The sequence below is a fragment of the Orcinus orca genome, chromosome 7 (assembly GCF_937001465.1).
Source record: "Orcinus orca chromosome 7, mOrcOrc1.1, whole genome shotgun sequence".
NCBI classification, from domain to species: Eukaryota; Metazoa; Chordata; class Mammalia; order Artiodactyla; family Delphinidae; genus Orcinus; species Orcinus orca.
In genome coordinates this window covers 34,132,285-34,156,836 of record NC_064565.1, presented here as the reverse complement: position 1 = coordinate 34,156,836, position 24,552 = coordinate 34,132,285, and the positions used below count along the sequence as shown (strand labels likewise).

General features: G+C 35.3%; 1 protein-coding gene across 1 annotated transcript in view; it reads right to left on the bottom strand.

The window, feature by feature from the left end:
• The window catches only part of ARHGAP15 (Rho GTPase activating protein 15), a 621,798-nt gene that overhangs the window by 288,612 nt on the left and 308,634 nt on the right, over positions 1–24,552 (bottom strand). The window contains exons 7-8 of the mRNA XM_004285433.4: positions 15,983–16,081; positions 14,554–14,683 (exon numbers count right to left, since the gene is read on the bottom strand). Coding sequence (XP_004285481.1) covers positions 14,554–14,683; positions 15,983–16,081 — 229 coding nt within the window. The remainder of the gene's footprint in view (positions 1–14,553; positions 14,684–15,982; positions 16,082–24,552) is intronic.

Here is a 24,552-nt window from a genome sequence, read left to right as displayed (position 1 = left end):
TGATTTTATGAGGTCCTTTCAATTCTACTTGTTTTTAGAAAAAAAGGTGTGTTCTGTTAAATTTTATTTTGGGATTTGATGCCTGAAACAAAAGAAATTAAAAATTTAGTGGCATGTCAGGACTATAATTTGTTGATGTTAAATTTACCTTTTCTGTGGCAGTTTTTCTCTGTATTATGGAAGAGCTACTTTGTAAATAGCTTAATTTTTGTTTAAATACAAATTAGAATCAATTTTCTGGGGAAAAATAATCAGTATAGCTCCTGTTCTCCACAACAAAGAAAATACATTTGTAGACATATTCTGGAAATTTAAATCCCTCAATGCTCTTCTGAGCAAGTCCGAGGAGATTTGAAGACTGACATTTTGTACTTTGCTATTCCCAAGAGGCATATGTATGATCATCTTTACTGAGGTTTGTTCCAGTTCCTGCTGAATTAATATGCATTTTCGTTAACTAATCTTGAAACAACAGGAATAAAGTTTATCCAGGTCTTTTATACCTCAGAGAACAAAACAAATACTACAAATCTTTAGAGAGAAAGGATATACAAAGGGCTTGAGGTGAATATTTCAAAGCAAATACTCTTTAAATGATGTGCAAATTATTTCAGCTCTTGAGCATGATTTATGAAAGGGGATTAGCCCACTGAAATAAGAACCGAGTTTAAAATGTTGGGTTTCAAAGTCAAAGATGAGAAGTAGTTACAAGAAAAGGAAGGAGAAAGGCGATAATAATTTAGAGGAGGGATTTGTTTCAGTTTTTCCTCTAAACTGACTCACCTTAAATTAAGTATCGCCAATTGTTGTACTTAACTGCAGTAGAAAATATTGCGTTTCTCCTCTAATTTTCTCTAAAGTTAAGATTGTAATAATTAAGAAACGATACTGGAATATTTCAGCAAAAAGGTCTCTACTTGCCATGTAAAAAATATAATCACAAACTGTGTTAAACAAAACTATTCAAGCTGAAAAGGATAACTTCTAAGAGTCTTGAGTGAGAGAACACTTTTTTTCAATTCACAAGTCACATCTATAATAACACAACATAATACATTCTAATATTCCAATATGCTCTTCAAGTAATAGTTAAAAGCTTCTTCTAAGACTTATGAAAATGACTGCTTTTATGTAATTGTTAAGAGTATTAAGTGAGCTCACTTCTTATGATTCTGTAATGACCTGCTATTGCTATTCTGGAAGGTAAAGGAAATTTTAATGATTCCACTTGCATGTGATTAATATCTAATGCTTCTTGACTAAAATTCAAGATTTTGTTCAATAAAAATGAGTTAAGCAAAAATTGTATGGGTTCTCAGTCAAAACCTTCAGTGAAATCAGTTATGTCCAATTTAAAAATAAGGCATGGAACCTCAATAACAAACCTAGGTACTGACGAGGAAAAATAAAGAAGATTAATTATTCTTACGTAAGCCGTCCTGGAGTAATAAAACTAAGTGAAGTGTATCCAGGCACTACTAAAATTTTGAGGATACTCTTTCAATCTGTCTCATTACTATCCAACAAGTTTTTAAAAGACTGGGCATTTAGGGGCAAATTTGTAAGAAAGATTCTTACTTAGAAAAGATTATCATTTGCCCAGCTCAGTTTGCATTTCCTAGAATAAATAAAGGTGGATCTGAGAAAATGATGCTTTATTTCCGAGATAGTTATTATTACCTCTTCCTGGTGAATGAAATTTCATACTACCAGAAGGAGTAATCAGACTTTATTTGGAATCTATCCTTTACTTTTTAATCACTAAATTGTGAGCCTACTTTTTTTTTTGGCAATTTTTCTAAACTACTTCACTAACGTGCAAGCTGGTAGGCCTTGATTGTTTTGGCAGGCACAACAGATAAACTTACTCTATAAGTAAAAGAGCTATATCGTGACTCATTCAGAATTATGACATATAACCTGAAAGGCCAATGAGAAATGAATTCAGGTACCCAAGAACAACATTAAAATAAAAGACATTTTAGCCATAAAATACTATAATTCTTGCATTTGGAGAAGAAAAACAACAAAAAGAAGGCTATGTATGAGACTGTGTGCTCCCATAAGAGTCAAATGGAAAAGAAGAGGTAAATAGCCTTTCAGATGGACTTTGCACGTGAGCACATCCAGGGAATTCGTGAAGCACTTCCAAGGAATTGTTTGGAGCTTTGGTTTCTTGGCTGTTTGTCTTGGTGAGGGTAGTTTATTCTTGGCTAAATTTTCATTATTGTAGTTGTTGCTTGGCTAGAGCTGTTGACTTTTTGACATGGATAATTCAGAGTTCATGACTTGGGTGTTTGCACAGGCAAAAGCTGTAAGGAAAGTGTAAGTCGGTTCTGTCTCAGTTAGTCTGCAATTAGGGGTTGAAAGGGGTTGGTGAGATGAAATAAGTACTCACCATCCAAAATCAGTGCCATGGCATGGCCAACGTGATAATAACCACGTGTAGGGTTATTTTACATAAAGGCAGACCAGATAGCTCTTCTACATAAGTAGGTCTTGTCAAAGTCTCAAAGGCCACTCTCTGGCTCAAGACTTCCAAAAAAGTACTTAGAGAAATTATTTTTGTCATAATGGGAGCGTCCTTCTCAAAATTTAATATGCATATAAATCACCTGTTAAAACAGAGATTCCGTTTAGTAGGGTTGGGATGGGGCTCCGGATTCTGTATTTCCTGATAAGCTCCCAAGTGATATTGTTGCTGCTGATCCACAGACCATACTTTAAGTACAAGAATCTAGCAAGATCCTAAAAGAACGAGACATAGGATGCCAGTTCTGTTGAACTCCTAGGCATCCTGATGTTTCTTTTATCCTAACCACAGAAGCAATGGGTATTTGGGAACTGCCAAGAATCTTCCCAATACATATCAAGAAAACCTGTCAATATCCCCTCAGAAATCTCTGGAATTTTCTCCCTTCTCCACTCTAATTACCTAGTTTCAGCCTGTATTACGTTACTTGGTCCACTGTAATAGTTTCCTGATGTATCTCTTTATATCTGATTTTTCACTTTTTTTGTGCTACCTGTCTCTTTGCCATTCTCCACATTTCTGCCAAAATTATCACTCTGAATATCAGATCTGTAAATGTCTCCTGCCTGCCTGCATAAAAGTGTGTCACTAGGCACCCGTTACTTATAGTATAAATCAAAATTTCTTAGCATTCTGTGCAAGACTCTTTGCCAATGTTTCCTGCTCATTTCCAATCTGAACTCCAGTTGTTGCCCTAATGTCTTGTGTATTACAGGCTCGCCAGTCTAGGGTGTTCTCCAAACATGTTATGCTCTAATAGTTCTTTCTTTCCTATCTTAATATGTACCCATTTTCTTCTCTGCCATTCCTGTCTTCTCAACCTGAAAAACTCCCAGCATTTCATAGCAGTATTAAACTCCAGGTAACTTATATTTTCCTTTGTTGCCTTCCTTTCCCTGGTTCTCTCCACACCCCCATCTCCTACCTGTATTTCCAGGGATGACTTCCCAAAAATATTACCTACACTCAAATCTTTGTCTCAGGGACTGTTTCTGAAGGAATCCAAACTAAAACACCCATCAAGAGGTCAGTGCCTCACATTTCAACCTTTCCCTTCATTTCTCATACATAAAATTCAAAATTGTTTTCTTTTTTTTTAGCTCACTCACTCTGTCATTTATTTACTCACTCAGTCAGACATTTAATATTGAACACCAATATATTTCGGACTCCGCCCTTAGGTAGCGGGGATGATGAGGAGTAATCATCAGAAGGTCATGATTTATACCCTCAGGCACTTGCAAGCTAATGGAACAGGGAGATCCTGGCTTCAGCAGATGACAGAAACCTTGGTCAGCTAGGGTTGCCCCTCCCACATATCAACCCCCTTCATTCAGATAGAGTGGGCCTAGGAGGCATCCTGGAATGCTTACCAGTCTGTCAATAGAGTGTGCTTTGGTGAGACCAGATCTTAAGCATCTCTCACTTTACTCTGTATAAGTGGCTCTGTATTCATGTGGGTTTGATAGTTTTACTTTAGTCAAAAAAAGCTATCGCAAAAAAAAAAAAAAAGAAAAGAAAAGCTATCTTTTTATCACCAGATGTGTTATGACATTTGGCTTGGTTCTAATATATATATATACATATATATATATATATATATATATATACACACACATATATATATACACACACACATATATAAAACATTAAAATTAAACAATATCTTTCCTTGTTTTTAAGTGAAATTACATAACTTTCTGTCAAAACTCTACCATTGCATCATTTTGCTCTTTTATGCAAGAATGAAAAGGCAACTGACACTTCATGACATTTAATCTCTAGAGATTGCCATCACATCAGGCTCACACTCAGGAATGGAAAACCAAGGGTTTATTCCCCATAACACTCGGAATTCCTTAATAAAACAGAGATAAAAGTGTACATAATGCTATGAGTCAATAGAATAATGAAGATATTAAAAAATTAAGCCTTTGATAAATTATGCATTTGTTTGATCTGATTTCGCCAACTGTTCAAATCAGTGGCAAAGTGCATTCCTGCTATATTTCTAAAGAGAAAATTTGATGAACTTATAGTAGACAAATGTCATGATTATTTTACTCAGAGTACACCCATTTAGAAATCATTATCTAATATTTATATTGTAATATAAATCTACATAGTTCTTAGATATATTTTAGATCTAGTATATACATTATCCTTAGATCTAATATATTATTATCTCCTTAGATCATATAATATTGTATATATGCTTTATATTTATATAAAAATTATCCACTGTATTTATCTGAAAAGTCAGTTTCTGGAAACTTAAGAAACTTGTCCAAATCTTATAGTTAGCTTATCTTGGCGGTAAGAATTGTACTTAAAATACCCGATTGTTAGACACAAATTTCTGACACAATCCCATACAACCTTTTGAAGAAGGTGCATACAACACTTTTCTAACTTTTGTGTGGATTTTTATAAAATTACTGGATTTTTATAAATATGCTGACCTTAAAGAAAACTATTCTCAGAGTCTTCTAAAAATTATCAAAACTACTATCTTTTTTGTACATTATAGAGTGTCTTCTTCTTTCTCGCCTCCAATACAGCCTTGAAAATTCTAAGTCAGAGCCCACAGAACAGCATCAAGAATAATTATGAACCAGAGTGATTCTCTCAAATAAAATAGAAGGTTATTGTAAATAGTGCCAACCTAGATGTCCATCAACAGATGAATGGATGAAGGAGATGTGGCACATATATACAATGGAATATTACTCAGCCATAAAAAGAAACAAAATTGAGTTATTAGTAGTGAGGTGGACGGACCTAGAGTCTGTCACACAGAGTGAAGTAAGTCAGAAAGAGAAAAACAAATACCGTATGCTAACACATATATATGGAATCTGGGGGAAAAAACAACGTACTGATGAACCTAGTTGCAGGGCAGGAATAAAGACGTAGACATAGAGAATGGATTTGATGACATGGGGTGGGAGGGCGAAGCTGGGGAGAAGTGTGAGTAGCATCGACATATATACACTACAGAATGTAAAATAGTTGGCTGGTGGGAAGCAGCAGCATAGCACAGGGAGATCAGCTCCGTGCTTTGTGACCACCTAGAGGGATGGGATAGGGAGGATGGAAGGGAGGCTCAAGAGGGAGGGGATATGGGGACATATGCATGCATATGGTTGATTTGCTTTGTTGTGTAACAGAAACTAACATGGTATTGTGAAGCAATTACACTCCAATAAAGATCTATTAAAAAAAAAATAGAAGGCTAGAATGCATGATAGAAAGATACTGAGAGGACAGTAACTTTAAGCAAAGGGATTAGGCTTTTCTCTTTTCTCTCCCCAAAATCTTAGTCACTTTTATCCTCATTGAATGATAAAACACTTACTTATACATGACTTTGCTAGGTACAGTACATGAGACCTGCAAAAATATACCATTGCTTTGAGATTTACAGTTCTAAGAGAAAACTAAGAGAGACATACAAATAGTGACCTTAAAATACCAAACCAGTACAAGTAGTCAGGATGAAGAAATAATCCATTATTTTTCCTAAAAATGTTTCAGCAATTTTATCTTCATTTTTAGCACAGAATGAGAAGTACATTGATAATGGCCATTTGAATATCCTCATCCATTCATTCACTAATTTAACACTGCACATTTTGAGTACTCTCAAATATCATCAAGCCACTCTGATAGTTGCAGATAAAGCTAAACTAGAGTTCTCTTTAGAGTCTGGCAGTGTAGTGGACAGACAAACAGACATGGATAATTAGCTTGTTGTAACACACTTTGGCCACTGCAATGGTAGAGATATGCACTGAGTACTAAGGATCTCTTAACTCACCACAGAGGTTTGGGAAAGCTTTTTGGAGGAGGTGTGGCTTGAGCTGAGTTGAACAGGATGTTAATTTAGCAAAGAGAAGACACTGATTTAAATATAAACATCAGCACAGAGTAGCGTGCATCAGGGATTATAACTGTCATTTTCCTGGAACATAAATCATGGGTCAGAGAGAGGTGGGAAAAAAACTGGAGAAGGGGACTCAGTGATAGCTTTCTATTGAGGAACTTGGACTTGAGCCATTCCAAATGCAGTAATTTAATTAGAAATTGTTCTTAACCTTTGACTTCAGTTTGGAGGTCACCATCTCTGACGGCACTATCCCAGTCCTACATTTTGTATTTAGCCATCGCATCTCCTATTTTACCTCTATTTTTTTAGGCCAATTGATTTTGTATACAAAAAGGGTATATTTACATTACTGAAATTGGGTAGCAGGAGTATTTAGGTTCTATTTAAATAATCAGAGAAAGATGAATTGGCAGACTGATTTACCATTCTCCAGACATTCATAAGCCATTTCTTGAAGGAAGCTAAGAGTCCTAATGTTATAGATCACGTTTTATTGCATTTCGATGGAAAGAGCTGGTACTTTTGGATACAACTCATACTTTGGGAGGAAAGCAATACCTGATTTTCCTTACATGGATGTGGGCTTTACTATGAGTAATGAGAAATAAACTTATTTTCCAAGAAAATCTCATCGATTATACATGTTTACAGTTAAATGTTTTCCCTAAGCATACTTTTGGGCCTATTTGGGACACCCAAATAAATGCATTAAAAATCAAATTATTTTTTTTTTAGGATTTTGAAGAAAAATAGCATTATTCCCACACTCCAGAAACAAAAAGGAGTATACCAAATAAATTCTGTACACAGAAAGAGTTGATCATTTGCATTCAAAAGAATGCTTTTTTCTGCACAGGGATTCACTGTAAGAATGCTTTAAATATCATGTTTAGCTAAGATACTTTAAACTTGATATGACACCAGTAAACAAATATCATATACCTAACTTTACAAGAAAATATTAATATATGCCCATTCTAGGGTCATGGAATAAAGAGAGGAGAAACTTTCAGAGGAGATCAAAGGACATTTTTTTCTATTGTTTACAATCACAGTAGTGTATTCATGCTAAGGAAGTATTGCTGGAGAGTTACAGCAAACAGCCCTCTGGATCTGGCCTATTATTGAAAGAAAGATGCCATTTGACCTAATGAAATCAGAAATTGATTAAATGCAGTTCATCTAAGGGGAAATATGGTCAGGGAGTTACTGCCAGGGTCAAGAAGAGATGCGGTGATCTAGTGCTTGAGTGCTGATAGGGTTAGATAGACTTTCAGAGTAGCTGATGCTACAAGATACATGACAACGGACACTGAAAGGTCAGAGAGCGAGATCAACCCCTTAGATGGGAAGGAAGAGATTAATCAGAACATCCTTTGCTCAGCTTATAACTAAGTCCTCTTATCCAATGATTCACGGAGAACTGAATGTTTTGAAGAGACTGTAATCTATGGGTCCCAGGAAACTTGAATTGCTGCTAACTGTCTTGGAAACACATGTCAGAACAATTGCTGTGGTCACACAGTGCCTCAGTGAAGCCCTGGAACCTTCGTGAATAGTACTGGTTTTTGTTTTTTTGTTTTTTTTAATTAAATAATACTGTTTTGACAAAGTAATTCAGATGTCTGATTATCAAATGTGCATTTAATCTTTACTGTTTGTTTGTTTGTTTTTCTCATAATGTTTAACTCTTCCAGCTTTGGCAATGTAAATTTTCTTTTAAAACTTTTCATTGTTTTCTTCACCAAACTGGAATATTTTGAAATAAAGAACTCCCTTAACCTGTGGGAAACAATCAAGAAGGGAGCTGACACTCGCCGTTCCTTAGATATTGTGTCTTAAATGTCAACTACGAACTGGCATTTTCTATTGGCACTTGCCATCTACCTCTACAAGGATTAAATCATGTGTTGCTGCAGCTGCTGACTTTCAACACCCCCTGAAAGGAGTTCAGGTGGAGAGCAGAAATGAGGCACTCTGTGCTCTGAGAAAAACTGGCAGAACAGGTCTTCAGATAGTTAGATATTTTCAGGAGCCAATTTTATGACCCCAATTCTTGTATCTCTTCATATGTGGAAAAGCGCTAAAATCCTTCATGGCGACCTCTGCTCCTTGTGACTAGCAGTAACCTGCACGGGACTAGCAGAAACTGTCTGTAAAAAATATGTGCTTGATTGCATGTATTCCCCTTCACCAAAATCACATATATACTGACCTTGCCCCCTGCCTCTGTGGAGCAGTTTCTCAGAGCTATCTGGGATGCTGTCTCCCGGGCTGCAGTCCTCATTTTGTCCCAAATAAAACTCTCATATTGTGCGGTTTTTTTTTTAAGTCAACATAACTATAGTAAAACAAATTTATTTTTATTTTCACACTTCAGTTCAATAGTTTATTTTTCTCAGGTGGATATTGAATGAAACTGGTGCCAGGGTACCAATATTGATTTTAGTGGGAAAAAAAAGAATCAGATAATTGACCACCTTATCTGAATCTGGATCTTTCTGACAACACGTTTACCCATAATATTCTACACGACTATTATGATTTTTTTCGTGTGTGTCCAGGTAAGAGCTTTTCTGTTTCTTCAGAGCTAGATATAATTTCTTTGTGCAATTTTAATATTGTTTTCATTTTCTTGGCAGATGGCTTATTCATCTTACTATTTTCATGCATTGGCAAGATTAGGCTGTCTTATACAAAATTCTTAATAAGAAGAAACTTTAACATATGTATTTATATGACTCTCCAGAACAGGCCTCACAATATGTTTTGAACAATTGCTAATTACATATTTATCCAGGAAACTAGTATGACTTTTCCATTTCGGATAATAATGAACATTTTAATAAATTTTGTTAATTATATAGTTACCAGAAAGGTCACAATAGTCACAAGAAAAAATATATTGGCTTTTGGAGAAAAAGTAGGAAAACAGTGATTTATCAATGTTTTACATTTAAAGAGGTCTTAATGTAACTCATACTCAGAAATTTGACTTTTCTCTTAAAATTTTCAAATTACAATTAGAAAATGTATATATTCTTTTATTGAATTGTGAACATGAGTAATGCCTAATGTGTGTGTGTGTGTATATGTGTGTATATACTCCAGTTTTTAATTGTGAAACTTTCAAACATACAGAAAACAACAGCATCATGATCACTCCTATAGATACCACCTAGATTCAACAAATGTTAACATTTGGGACAATGCCAGACTAATCTCTCATTACATACATGTCTTACAAAGAACATCTGACCTTGCTGAGGACTCACTTCCTCACCCATGCTGCAAAAACTTCCTCTCCAGTCCTTCATTCTCTCCTTTTCTGACTATTTCTTCTGGCTTGGAGGCCTTGCATTCCCTCCTTGCCATCACTGGGGATTTTCAGGGTCCAGGAATCTCCTGGCCAAAGCCATTCTGAGAATCCTGATTGCACTGGTGGAGTTGGTGTAAGGGTGGGGGGAGGAGAAAAAGGGAAACCAGATGGAAAGCAATGCTACTGGGAAGGCAGAGCTCCTAGGACAGAGGTGCAACAAACTCAGAATGAACTGTTCCCTAGAAACAACATTCAAAATGATTGCATAAGATTCAAGTGTGCTGTTGTGGCTAGTACATGGTTTCCTTACGAAAATGTGTTGAGGTCTAAGCCACCAGTTTACAATTGGATTTTGAGAAGTTAGTCTACATACAGTTGTGGCTGGCCAGTATTATAATTATTTAGATTAGCACAAAAATTAACTGTCTTCTCTATCACACTTGTTTTCACTTGGCATGACCATTATTACTTTGCAGGCAAATTTTTAAACAAAAATATCACTAAAGTTTCACAAGCATTTTCATTTTCTGCACTGTATAAATATCTCAATCCAATTTTTCCATTCTTATCTTTATTCCTGTAGCCTTGTACATACGTTCTTGTTACATACATCACTAAGGAGCTGTGGAATTAGGAAATCCATATCTAAAATACTTTTAGGATTTCACCCAGAATACATTTGGTTTTTATGATGCTTTCATCAAAAGACAGTTAATAGGAAACCCATTTCCTTTCGGTTCTATTACTTTTGATTTTATTCTTCTAACTGACGTTCATTTTGGGGTGTTTATTTATAATGCTAAGTATCAATTTTGTATAAACTTATTCAAGATTTCCATACATGGATTTACAGCTTAGCAATTGATTAGCATGAGATATAATACTCCTACAGCATAATCTAAATACAAAAATAATTTTTAAAAGTTTAAAGTACAGATGTGTGGAGCCAGGAATTTTAGTGGTGTGGCTTCAGATATATCTATTAATGAAAAATAATAAATACATGAATGAGGGAATAAACTAGAGGTATGGCTAAAGCAATGGTGAAATGGCTAGATGCTGAATCCTTTCCATCAACTGGAGTTTCTTAATGAACTGCTCTTCTGGGCATAAATGAATCAAGAGTATTTCTTGGCTCCCTTGTGCTAGTTCCTGGTGTGCTGCTCCCAAGAATGCCCTGGCTGCCATCTTCACCTAGGGAGTCGCCAGGGAAAAGACCAGCTGCTCATATTCAGATTTTTGCAGCCATAACTCCCATATCCAGTTCTGGCTCCTTTCCCCTATTTCCTCTACACTCAGAGAGAAGATGTCAAGTATATATGCCTTGCTCCAGTCTTCTATCAGACACCACCCTTGGCTCATGCCCTAGTTTGCTGCCATCTGCTTGGGGACATAGAGGGTAATAATAAGAGCTCCTACTTATTGAGTGCCTGCTGTGAGCTAAGTATTTACATATCTAATTTCACATTCTCACTTGATCCTGCAAGGACAGTATTAGATCCATTTTTATAGATCTAGAAAGTAAAGCTCAGAAAAGTTCAGAAAGCTCTCCAAGGTTTCTTGGATTTATATTTGAGCTTTTCCTCTTTGCCATCAGTGGAAGACGCTTCTCTTTCCTCGGAAAAATATGTTAGCATTTTCTTTGACTGACTCTCCACTTTCCATAACAGCCCTCCCTGGAGAGCTGCTCTCCCACTCTCATCCCATGCTGGTGTCCTGAATTTCCCACAGTGATTTGGCCCTTACATTGAATTTTCTGGCTTCTTGTCTGTTAGACTCAACTGATATCTTAAAATATCTGATTAGTACTTAATAGTGTTGGCAGGTTAGAATCATATTTTAAAAAGGAAAGTATATTTAAGCACTTAACTTTCTGATTCACTCACTGAAAGTACATATTTTTTTTCCCATGTTATACAGAGAAACTGGACAATGAAATGACCACCTGTTAGCTGCTAATGATGTTCACATGCCTTTAAAAAAAGTAATTCTGGCTTTATCTGTCTACAATCTTGGCGACAAAACTCGTGGGAACATCAAGGGCACAGGAAGCCAAAGGCAGCAAACTGACAATAAAGTTTGTTCTTAGACTGCTAATAAGGAAGGAGACACTGTGACTCTCTAACTCCACATAATTATTTAATCTCAAGAGGGTGACATAAAACCGAATGCATGCTTTAAAAACCTAAGTTTGGGTGCTCAAATCTGGGACTGAGATCAGAGGGGTTTCACAGAGCGTATTTCCTACTTGAAAAAATATTTTAAAAAGCATCAAATATAAAATCTGCCAATCACTATTTTAAATGCATAGCTAATTTGATATTGTGTGGGTGGGTCAATCATTATGCCTTTCAAATGAAAATGAATATGTAAATACCGAATGAAATTCATTCAAAGTATTAGATGGATATTAACTGTATCCAACGTTGCAAAAAATATACTAGTCCTAAAAAAGGCTTACAACTATAAATATCCACCAAAATACAGTAACGAAGCATTTTCTAAAATTAGGGCTAGCAGTAAAGATTAAATGACCCTTTTAGTTTAACAGTGAAATCAAAGTCCAAAGGCAACATCTGGTTTTAATTCTTTTGCTAATATGCTTTTGGGTCCCTATTTAAGTTTATTGATTTATATGGATCTCATCTTTAATGTAATATTTCCACCCAAGGCCAAGGTTGATATAAACTAAGTTTACCTTTTATTTGTTCATTTCACTATAGTGTGATGGTTAAAAGTACAGACTCTAATATCGGTTTGCTTGGGTTTGAAACTTGTCTCCATAACTTGTTTTTTGTACAAGTTGCTTTAATTTTCTGTGCCTCAGTTTCCTCATCTATAAAATAGGGTTAATAATGGTACCTATGTCATTGGGTTAGTAGAAGGATTAAGTAAATCAATATAAGACAAGCACTTAGAACAATGCCTGAATAGTAAGTACTCAGTATTTGCTAGCTATCATTACTTTTTAACTGCAAAGAAAAAGGTGAATATGAGGTCATTATACAGTTAAATACATTTTGAAATGAATAGAATGAATCATATGTCTCTTTCCTTGTCTTTAGACAGGATCGAATTTAAGCCCAAAATAGACAAATAACTGTCTTTCCCAGTTAAAAAATAAATTCTAAAGAGAAGCGGCTGGTATTCTACCTGTAGGAATTTCTTTCCCCAGTATGGTCTGAAAACATTTCAAGTGACTATTGCTGAATACAAAATCCATTTACCTCAATGTTTCTCACACACACTTTTATAAACCTTTATTTTCTCCTGAGCTTTAGGCTTCAGAAATGTGCCAAGGTCTCCTCCAAACCAGCAATTATATCTGAGATTCCAGAGCTACTGCTCATTGCCTCATGCATCCTTTTATATCCACTACAAACGTTTATGTAGTTAACATTAATTATGTACTCACAGTTGAATTCTAATTCTAAAATCTTATGTCTGATACCATATGAAGTCAAGAGGGACAATGACCAGGAATTCAAGAGAAATCTTCAAATGAGATAACTTCAAACTGTACCATCATATGGAAAACTTTAAAAAATGGCATTGTTTATCTTCCACAAATAATTTGGAAAGCACCATACAGTCCAAGACACTAACATTGATAATTTTAAGCTCTAAGTTAACACAACTGTTACCTAAATAATGTACCTAACAGTTGTTGAAACTATGGTATGGTTCTTTGAATAATGACAGTTTTGAAAGGGTGCTCTTACTCAAAGTTGTCATGCTGTTTCTAGATTTGGGTTCCTAATAATTTAGATTTGGAAGATATAGTATCACATATAAATAGTTTCCCTCTTTCTTGTCATGTGGGTGAATGTACATTTATGTATAAATATGTATAATATTCTCTAATGCACACAAATATGTGTATCTACACATATGGTCATCTAGCATATTTACTCATATACATATGTAGATAAGGAGATATTCCATAATCAGCCTTTCTCTACTTACTGAGTTCTCCTTAAGTTCAAAAAGCTAGGATATAACTACACTGATCTTCGGTCAGAGGGAAATTGCAGAAAAATGGTGATTCAGAAGATTCAGTGTGGGTAGACAGATGATGCAAGAAAGGTATTATAATTTACAAGACTTTGGGAAATTGTTTATCTCTAATTCCAGAGATATCTACTTGTTCTTTTAGGAAGCTGAGACTCATGTCAACTCTGTGAGATATGCACGACACTTTTTCATAACTTCCTTTATTGAGGAATAATCAGAGTGAAGAAGGTTAAGAGATATGCTCAAGGTCACTATATAAGTGGACAGACTGGTCCTTTTCATTTCAAATTCATTTCTTTTAGAATATTAGAAATAGATGTGACCTTGAGGACATCTAATCCACATTCCACATTTCTAAATCTTTCTGGTGGTCTAAAAGTGTAGAAAGTTGCATAGTCTGTTGGTTTATGTTGAGCCAACTATGCTGGTCACTCATATATCTTTTAATGTATGGAAATCAAATAGTCAGCTTTCCAAGGTTTGGAGACACTTGACATTTCCCACTCTCAAAATCAATCACCAATCTGAACGCCATGGTTATTACTCAGAGATTCAGAGGTTTGCTGTAAGCAGAGACCATGACCTTGGAACAATTATTTTTTCAAAAGGCATTACCAACAATGACGCATGCAAAGCGCCCAGACTGCCCTCCAGTGCATGAATCCCTGGCCAGAAAATGGCTACGAATCGTCCATGAGTAGTATGAGTTTGGCTCAAATCTCATTTCAATGCATTTATATTTCATAAGCACTGCATTTAAACAGAGTTAAAATGAGCAAGTCAAAAGAAAATACTTACTTAAAGATTTCCTGTTCTCTGGTTTCTGTTCTTTTATATCACTATCATAGTGACTTAGTAGTTCAGTACTGGAGGATCTCTGAATTTTAAATAATTCCAGGTTTCTTGAAGGACTACTTGGATCCTTTGGCTGGAAATGACAATTAGATGGGATAATTTTACAAGGAAGAAAAAATGCACTGAATAGTTCTGTGATCTATTTTGCTGTTAAAGAGAAGTTTGAAATAAGATAATTATTTTGGAATAGGGCCCCTAAGCTAAGCTCAATTTTCAAATTTAATAATGATATATATATATATATATATATATACACACACACACACACATACACACACACATATATATATAAAACTTAATAAATGCTGTGCATACCCCAAGCACTCTATGCATTAACTCAATCATCACAGTAATCCTATGAGGTAGGTATTATTATTATTATCCTTATTTTCCAGACAAGGAGACTGAAGCCAAAAGAGATAAGTAATTTGCCTAAGGCCACACAGCTAGTAAATGATAGAACCTGGATTCAAACTTTCAAATGCAGGAAGTTTGACTCCAGAGTCCACTCTTAATGACAACAGCAATCTGTGTGTGTGTGTGTGTGTGTGTGTGTGTGTGTGTGTGTGTGTGTGTGCATGAGTACTCATGTGTGCCTGGATAAGGGAACTATATTGATGATGGGGAAAAGTCAATTTGTTATTTTATTTTTTAAAGTTTTGATCCCAAAGTTATATAATGGAAGTGTGTGATTAAATCACAGTAAAATTACACAAAAATGTTGTAGTTTTTGTATACATTATTAAAAGCGCTCAAGAATATTTTCTTCTCAAGATTTTGCAAATATTAGTGTCCTAAAATAAGATGTTTGGTCGAGAAACAGTATAAAATGAGTAGTTTTAAATAATTTGACTCTTTTAAGAACATACTCTAAATGTGTGAATTTAGGGTAATTTCATGAAGTTCTAGATACATAATTTTCATGAGAAGAACAATCTAGCTTAGCTGGAAGAACAATGAAAATCAATACAAAGGGTTATTGTTTACTGGTATTATAACAGTGAGTATGGGCTTAAATACATTGATATTTATTTTCAAGAATATGTATTATAGATTGCATAAACTGAAAATGTGAAAATTCAGTAGTTATTAAGTTCTTGTGTGCTTTTCACAGACTTCAGTGAATGAACGTCTGTGTTATTTCAGGAAAAAAATGAATGCACTGTGTTTTTGAAAGAGAGAAATCAAATGACATTTAGTTCCACAAATCCTCTCTACTGAAAATGGTTTTCGTGGACTATTTAAACTTAAAATAACTTACTAACTCTCAATTCATAGGATCTACTTAAATGCATGTGTGCTTATGCCTAAGCAATAGATTTAAATGACTACATTCTAATTAATAAAGGTAACAGCCAAAACAAATACATACCAATCTGTCAATTGCATTTTTGATAGCGTTGAACCAATCCAATATGATGAAGTCAATATCTGACTGCAGAAGGAACTCAGTTCCTGATACTGTTGTGATCTAAAAAAAAAAAAGTTGAGAGGTAAGCAAACCATATAAAATAAAATAGATCTCTTACATTAAAAAATATATACTTTTTTAAAAAACACACTTTAATACACTCAGATATTTTCTTGTATTCCAGTAATTGTCTTTCTGGAAACTGGGAGACTAGGATCATTTTGAACTGCTCTCTATAAACGATTTTTTCATGTCATAACAAATATATTATTGTTTTAATAATAGAACAATTAACTCAGAGTAGGCCTAAAGCTGAATTACTCCAACTCATGGAGAAAGCAAGCCAGGAAGTTCAGAATAATGCAGACAGTATCCACTTAAGTCAGAATCTCAGAAAAATGCACTCGGGTGTGTCAGAATTCATTCTGCACTTTTGGCTCTTTCCTGTTTGTCTCTTTCAAATCAAATAGTATCTCTATATTTGATTTCATTTTATGGAGGGCACTAAAACAGATTATTTACCAAAGAGACTAATGCAGACTTTTCTGAAAGGTCATTCTAACGAATAACATTTGGCTATTTCTACTTTCCTATCATAAAGACCTATAGGAAAGCAATAAAGGACCAATTTCCCCACAAAGGGAGTACATTAGAATAAAAGTTCATTTACATATTTGAACCTCTCATGGAGAGTACTTATCAAATGAACATTCCTGTTCCAGACTCTTAGGGCTGTTAAGTAGTTGGCAATATTTAGCATGCAACTATACGTTTTTCATTGCAGGGAATCTTTTTCTCCCTGGAATTGTGAGAGAAGAATGTGGCCCTATAGAAAACAGAGCAATGCTCTTGATTTCACACATGAAGGACTACTTAGACAAGAATTTGATTAGAGTGGGTGTGGACACGCTCTTCGTATTAAGCTATCAATCTGAACTGTGAAGATTTTCCCTTTGTATTGTTGACTTTTTGTTTCAACAGGAAGATGAACATTTCCCAACTACTGTCACACATCAAGCAAAGCTTCAGAGGTTTAGAGGACTGACATTTCAAAATACTCAGTCAGGAGCTAGTCACCTCTTTTCAGCCTTACTTCCTCTAAATAGGAGGTAAATGCTGAAACGTGGCACAAGTTCAGAAAATCACAAATCATTCTACAAAATGTCTCTGTAATTCTATCATTAAAGTGACAATTATTACCCCAAATAGCTCACTCTGAAGGTTTCAGTGATTCTTATGGCAACATTTAATGACAATAATCCTGGAGTTTTAAAGCAATCTTTGATTACACACATACATATATATTCATTTGCATTGATTTTTAGAAAAAACTATTTAGAGATGCAACATTACTCAGTGCTGCAATGCAACCATTCTTGAGTGAGTTGGATTCCAACTTTTTACAATTGTAAGAAAAGGAACTATTCAAAGTACATTCAAATTATGAGAAGTGAAAGATTAGAAAATAAGAGGAATTTAATTATCCACACTAGCGTTTGACAGATTACCAGGGCCCATCACCCTTTTTTTTTTTTTTTTTTTTTTTCGGTACGTGGGCCTCTCACTGTTGTGGCCTCTCCCATTGCGGAGCACAGGCTCCAGACGCGCAGGCTCAGCGGCCATGGCTCACGGGTCCAGCCGCTCCGTGGCATGTCGGATCTTCCCGGACCGGGGCACGAACCCGTGTCCCCTGCATCGGCAGGCGGACTCTCAACCACTGTGCCACCAGGGAAGCCCTATCACTCTTTTTTTCTAAGTAAAATTGCGTGCAAGAGTCGGGATGGCTCAAAATAGCCTCCAAATAGTGCTCTGTTTTATGTATCTAGTAAAAGACAGTTAAGCTGATGTTTGCTTAATTATCTGAACACACTTAACAATGGTCTTTACTTACATAAAGTTCCAAATATTTACTTTATAAAGTGCTGCCACAGAAATAGTCATCTAAAAATATAAGGTCACTTCTAACTAACACAAGAAAACTAGTAATGTCCTTGACCTCTACCTTCATCCTAATCTGAAGGTAAATATTTTGATTAAGAATGTATTATATAATGTTACGATTTGTTAACATACACAAAGAAAAATCAATTAGCCCAAAGGCAGTGTACAACCTATTTCTCTGTCATTATAAATAAACCATTATTAAAATTATAAAAAGGAACATTTTCGAAGTACCAGAAACAAACATATTCTGAGGGTTTAGGAAAGAGCCAGTATGGTTCAGTTTTCAGTCTAGTAAATTCAAACAGTGATAAAATGTAAGTACTTCAGCAGTGCATTTGCAGTTTTGGTGCATGCTACGCAATGCAAAGGGGATCTTTACTCCTAACACAACCAAGAGCAAAATGTACTTTAAAAGTTTCTTTGTCCAAATATATTACTGCATTAATTGTACATAACCAGTGATTTATGAATTCATTTTGAGAAGCTGGATCAGAGAACTATGTGAATGCAATTCATTCAAAACATACTATCAGAAAGATACAGTTTACATCCTTTTCTTGGTCTTCCCACTAATCTTTCAAGTTACTAGGCAGTCTGGAGAAGTCTGCTACTGCTCTCTACAGTTTAAATGCATCCACTTCTTAATTACAGTCAGTAATTGACTGTTCTGCTCCATTCCAATCACTCACAGGAAAGCAGTTTCAAAGTCTTTGGCTGGTAAAACACATTTAATTCAGGTTTCTCAATCCACTTTTTTAACATTACCTCTTTAGGTTTTCTGATAAATGGTTTGCTGAATCATACTTGCACTTTGAACAATCAAATTTTCAACACTCTTAAAAAAAAAGATATCAGTAAATGTTAGCTTTGACTAAATGTTTGATTATCTCCTGATGACACTATAGAGTGATATAGAACTGATAACAGACATAAAAGATTTGATATTAAGCCAGGCTAATGTATTCTTTCTGTATCGTGCTTTGTCTAACTGACAGATGCTGGAATACGGTAGATGAAGGAAGAACTTACAGAAAAGATGGGTTTAGGCAAGAGCTGTTGGTCTACACTTTGCTTCAAAGCCTACTTTAGACAAATGCCTCTTGAAATCCCTTATCTCCACTAAGTTGTATTTTGAAGGGATATATCCTGGCACCAAAGCCATCTCAATGAAATTTTCTGGTGTTGTCAAGAATAGATGTATTTAAATACCTGTCAGGAAATTTGCCTGAAACTTTTTCTCGCTAAATAATGACCACCTGAATTCTTGCTGGTAATAAGTGTATGCCTAAGAAATTATATAAGCATATCCACTGGGCAACAGGCAGAACAGACACATTCCTCAAGACTCTGGTGTTAATTCTGCAATAGTTTCCCTGGGCTAGGGACATAACTTAGTCTGTGTCCTTGTTAGGGCTCCTCTGAAGATGAAAGCAGGTACATCCCAACTCCAAACTTCACTGATTAGAGACAAGGAGAGAAGAAATTTGTTTTCTAACCTTTAATTAACAAATGGACTATAGTTATGCTAATTTAAAGCTGCTTAAAGGACTTTTAATGAGTAGGGTTTATGTTTAAGTATTGCCCTTTTCAATATTGTCAATTAAGTACTGCTCTTGTCAAAATGCATTCTGGCGGTTAGTCTTTCCCCTGTTGGATGTTCATTTAAATGAGAAATTAATATGTAGGATGGTATTTATATTATTAACATTTTCCATACTTTGGTTTACCAGAATAGAAACAAAAAATTTTCAGAACATCACTTTTTTTTTTCCTGATTTTAAGACATTAAATTTACTGTGGAGAATTTAGAAAAACTAAAGATAATGAAAAAACAAATTAAAACTATTCATAGCTCCATAGAGGAAACATTATAGACATATTACTTTAGTTATTTTTCAGTCTTTTATAAATAATGACCAAATGTATGTGATAATGATCAATGAACAACTTTACGTTATAGATGCCTCATCAGTAAAACATATTTGATGGTTAAATATTGTCGGCTACTTCCATTCCAGTTGACCTCAAATGAATGTTGGGAGACTATCAAAGGTGCTAGAGTTAACAAGTGACATGTGTTCCCCTCTTTGATAGTAACAACTTACCTACTGCAGAATAAACCCCACACATAATTTTAGTTCAGGAGAATGAGAAGATGTATTTCTCACTGAACATCTCCCTAATCATCAATAAGGACTGATTAAACATCTATTAAGTGCAAGGCGCATTGTTAGAAGCTAAGAATACACAACTCTCACCCTCAAGAGCTCACAATCTGTTTGGATAAACAGGACATATGAGTATAAGGATAAATAACAATAGAAAATGGCTTATACTAAGTCCCAATGTGAGTGGCACAGACAATGCTCATGCCAAGATTTCAGAGGAGGGAGTAATTACTGCAGACACATTTGTATCATGGAATTATATATAAACTATTGGTCATGATATGTTATTCTTTAAAGGTTGACTTTATCAGAACTTTAGTATATTAAGGATATGAATACTACCACTTGGTATGCAAAGTGATAACAGCTTTAATGATCTCAAAGCACATATTAAACATTCTTCAAATGCAGCTTTCTTCCACTATCATAAAGTAATTTTGCAAATGAAGAAAATGAAGCAAATGAGGAAAATGAGAATGCCATTCTATCAAATTGGCATCACTTTAAATGACAGAATTAAGAGATTACAAAGATCTTGATTTCTAGTTCACTAGTTCTTAGCAAACAGTTGTATACAGTCAAGGACTCTGCATATGCGAAAAGGCCCATGATGATTTGGTTTCAGTTGTGAAATTTGGAATATAGATCTTAGACAAAAGTTGCTTGTTTCTTTACTGTTATGCTAAAGATAGCACAATTTTAAAAGATCAACCAATATTGTTTCTCAGATGTTTTCTTTCTTTCTTTTTTTTTTCCCTCAAAAACAGCTACTATCCTGCTACGAAAAAAAAAAATATCTAAAACAGAATTGGAGCACCCAAAAAACTCTTTGAGATTCTAGAAAGAACTAAAACGATCCTATGTTTGAACTAAGTATCTTTCACATTTTGCTTAGGATCAAACTTTGATGATGAGCCTAAGGAGGGTTTATTCCATCTTAATAAAGTTGAAACTGTATACAGGAAATGTGTAATAAAATATGCCAGATATCCAAAGAGCCTTGAAAAATGTTAAATCGTGTGTCTACAGTGATTCTACAAGTAAGCAGATTACCCATTTAAGAGGAATGGAATTTAATTGCTACTATATTTGGAGACACTTTGGACTTCTTGATGAAACCATTACGTTTAAATTAAATTAAGTAGATATAAAAAGTTATGTCAAAGTATAGCAAATTCATTTGAAGTGAAAATAAATTTTTTTTATTAATTTTGGTTGTATCTTTATTTAATTCTAATAGCATAAGAAATATATATCTTGGCCACATCATAGTGAGATGTCAAGACCTAAAATGGAAGCAATAATGCTTTGAAAAAAACCCTCAGATTAACATTTTTTTTCCATCTTGCATCACACTCCACATTTGATATGGACGTTGTCATGGTTATACTAATAGTTAAATTACTTGGTCTCAAAGGTGTTTATGACCACCAAAGAAATTACATTATCAAGCTGCATGTCTGTCTCAAATTACAATCTGGTTTGAGTAACTCCTAACATTTTTCTTAACATGTCGAGCAAAGTTAACATAAAACTGAGGGTAAAATATCAGTTAGAAGTAAAAGGTCTTCAATTTGTCTTTCCAAAAATGTTACTTGTTAAAACATTTTGTGAGAAAGTATCTGCCTTGTGTTCCCAATGTTGCTAGATGTTAAGTAAATATATGCTGATTAGAAAAAAAAAGTTGCTTTGGCAACTCTCTTATTAAAATGCATTTGTAACCCCCATCTGTCATGAAAGTTTTGAAAAGTTTGTTTACTTTGGATAGCAGCCTTATCCTAGCAAACAATGATAGCAGTCTTCAGAAGTCGGGTGAGGAACAAGCCACTAGGGATCCATTTTCGTTTTAATTGGCACACACAAACACTTTTCTGGTCTGTCAAGAAGATCAAGCTAATATGCATGGAGGGTGTTATATTCTCAGCTTTGGGGACCAGTAAAGCTCCCTTTATTTAAGTAATTTAAATGATAGACTGCAAAAACTTTGCAAGTCAGAAAAATGTTTTATACTTTCTTAGGGAATATTTGTTTTAAGCAACGGAAAATGTTCTACATATCTAAAGATGTTGAACCTTATGTTATAATTACCCTGTTTCTTCTGACTCTGAGAAATGTTCTAAAATCCACACGCTACTAAATGAGCCTGGCCACCAAAGGATCCTGTGTATCCACAACTCCCTGTGTGTTAACAAACGTGAGTTCATTAGTTTCAAGAGGTTTATTGGATATGTTTTCAATGTGTTTGGGGTTGATTGATTTGCATGTACATTTACTGGAACCCTCAGTGGTGTCATCATATCAAAATAACCTGCTCATGTAAGCAATTTCTTATTTAATGGAAAGTAAACAAATGTTGGGCAATATACACGACAGATTTTAAGTGTGTTCTGAAATCCAAGGTTTAAGGTCAAACTTTCAAGAAACAGTGTTTTTTAACTGAAATTGAGCTGTACCTTTGACACTCAAATAATTTGGTCCCTGCATTCCTACAACACAGATTTGTTCTGCGTAATAAAACTGGTCCCGTAGTGAACATTCACACCCTGAATCACTTGCCCACTCTACCTTTCTGTTTATGAATGAAATACCCAAACCCAAACAAAGAAAAAAGAAAAACAAAACTCGTGTTCATTCTTTTACCTGTAGTAAAATATTTTAACTACTGAGAAACAGTCTTCTCAATATTCATCAAAGAATACTATCCAAGTAATTAGTAGATAGCTTAGCAGTTTCTACACGTTTGCAGTCAGCTACACCAAAACTTTTGCCTGTGGTGCTCATATGAAAAACGACTGAAAAAGTGACTAATCGAAGCAGTTGGTGTATAAAGATATCAGCTTAGAGTTTTATTGCTGTTAATGTTAATTTTTAAACTTGGGGGGAGCAACTGCCTCTAGGTAAACTCATCATCCCAGGGCTCGTGTTCGCTGGTACCCACCACTCAATCCCTGCCAACCACAGATCGGCTTCTAGCTTGAGCTATGTTCACTGTGCAAAATTACTCATTTAGTCACATGACATTTGGGAATCTGCTGTCCCCACTATTTTCAAATTGGAATGGTTGTCACTATTTCTGTGTTTACTTAAGAAATGCCCAATTTAAAGTTTCTTACCAAATATAAGAGTATAACAAACACAAAATTTCCCTTTTCCCAAGGTACACCAAATTGCTATTGTTCAATTTTTTTGATTCATAGATAAACATTATATGTGTTTATATTTTAATGAAAAGTCATGTATACTGTTATGGAATTTTAATGTATTTAACTATGTATACTACCATCATCTTCCACATGGATTTAATGACAATATCTTTTTGTCTCCCCACCATCTCATCTACGTTTTCCCTTCCAATCCATGCTCCATATTGTAGCCATAGTGATCCTTCTGAAATTTGGATCTGATCATCCCATTCCTCTGCTTGATATCATTCTGAGATTCCCCACAGCTGTACACTGCAGTGCAAATAAAACCTTTAATTCAGGCTGCCAGACCCTGTGTGCTCTGCCACCTACCTGCTCTGCAGCCCCCCTGTTCCACATTTTCCTCTGCACCTCTACAATCCAGCCATATTGATTTTTTTCTTTTTTTTTTTTGTCCAGCTGTCCCATACTAATTCTTATTTCTTCCCTCAGAGTAGGTTGTTTCCCTTGTGCAGAACCTTGTGCCTTCCTCTATGATATTATTCAAATCAATTTAGATGTCAGCTTTTCAGGAAAGCGTTCTCTGAAATAGATGTTCCTCCTAAGTGCTTCTGTGATATCCTGCTTCTATTTCATCATAGGACATACTGCTCTCCATTGCAGTTCCCTATTGATTTCTCTATTCCCCCCACTACACTATAATTACTCTGAAGCCAAGGGCAATTGTCTATCCAGTATATGGCTGCACAACCCACACCTAAGGGGCACTAAGTAAGTAATATATAGGTGAGCTATATCTACCTTATACGTTTCACTGAATGCATTACATCCTATTGTTTGATATGCCATAGCATACAGTATTTAACTCATCCTCCATTGTAATAGAATTTTGAAAGTTAAAATACCATTGTGTACTGTCAGGCAACGTAAGTAGTTTATTTGGATATCTACTAATAACACTTGTTTTTTTTGGCGGTACGCGGGCCTCTCACTGCTGTGGCCCCTCCGGTCACGGAGCACGGGCTCCGGACGCGCAGGCTCAGCGGCCATGGCTCACGGGCCCAGCCGCTCCGCGGCACGTGGGATCTTCCCGGACCGGGGCACGAACCCGTGTCCCCTGCATCGGCAGGCGGACTCTCAACCACTGCGCCACCAGGGAAGCGCCCTGATAACACTTTTTATCAGAGTAGAGTAGGCAATCCATTTTGAAGACTGGGAACAACAATCTGAAACTATGTTTTCCCATCAGTCAATAAGCCCTAGACGTCAGACAATA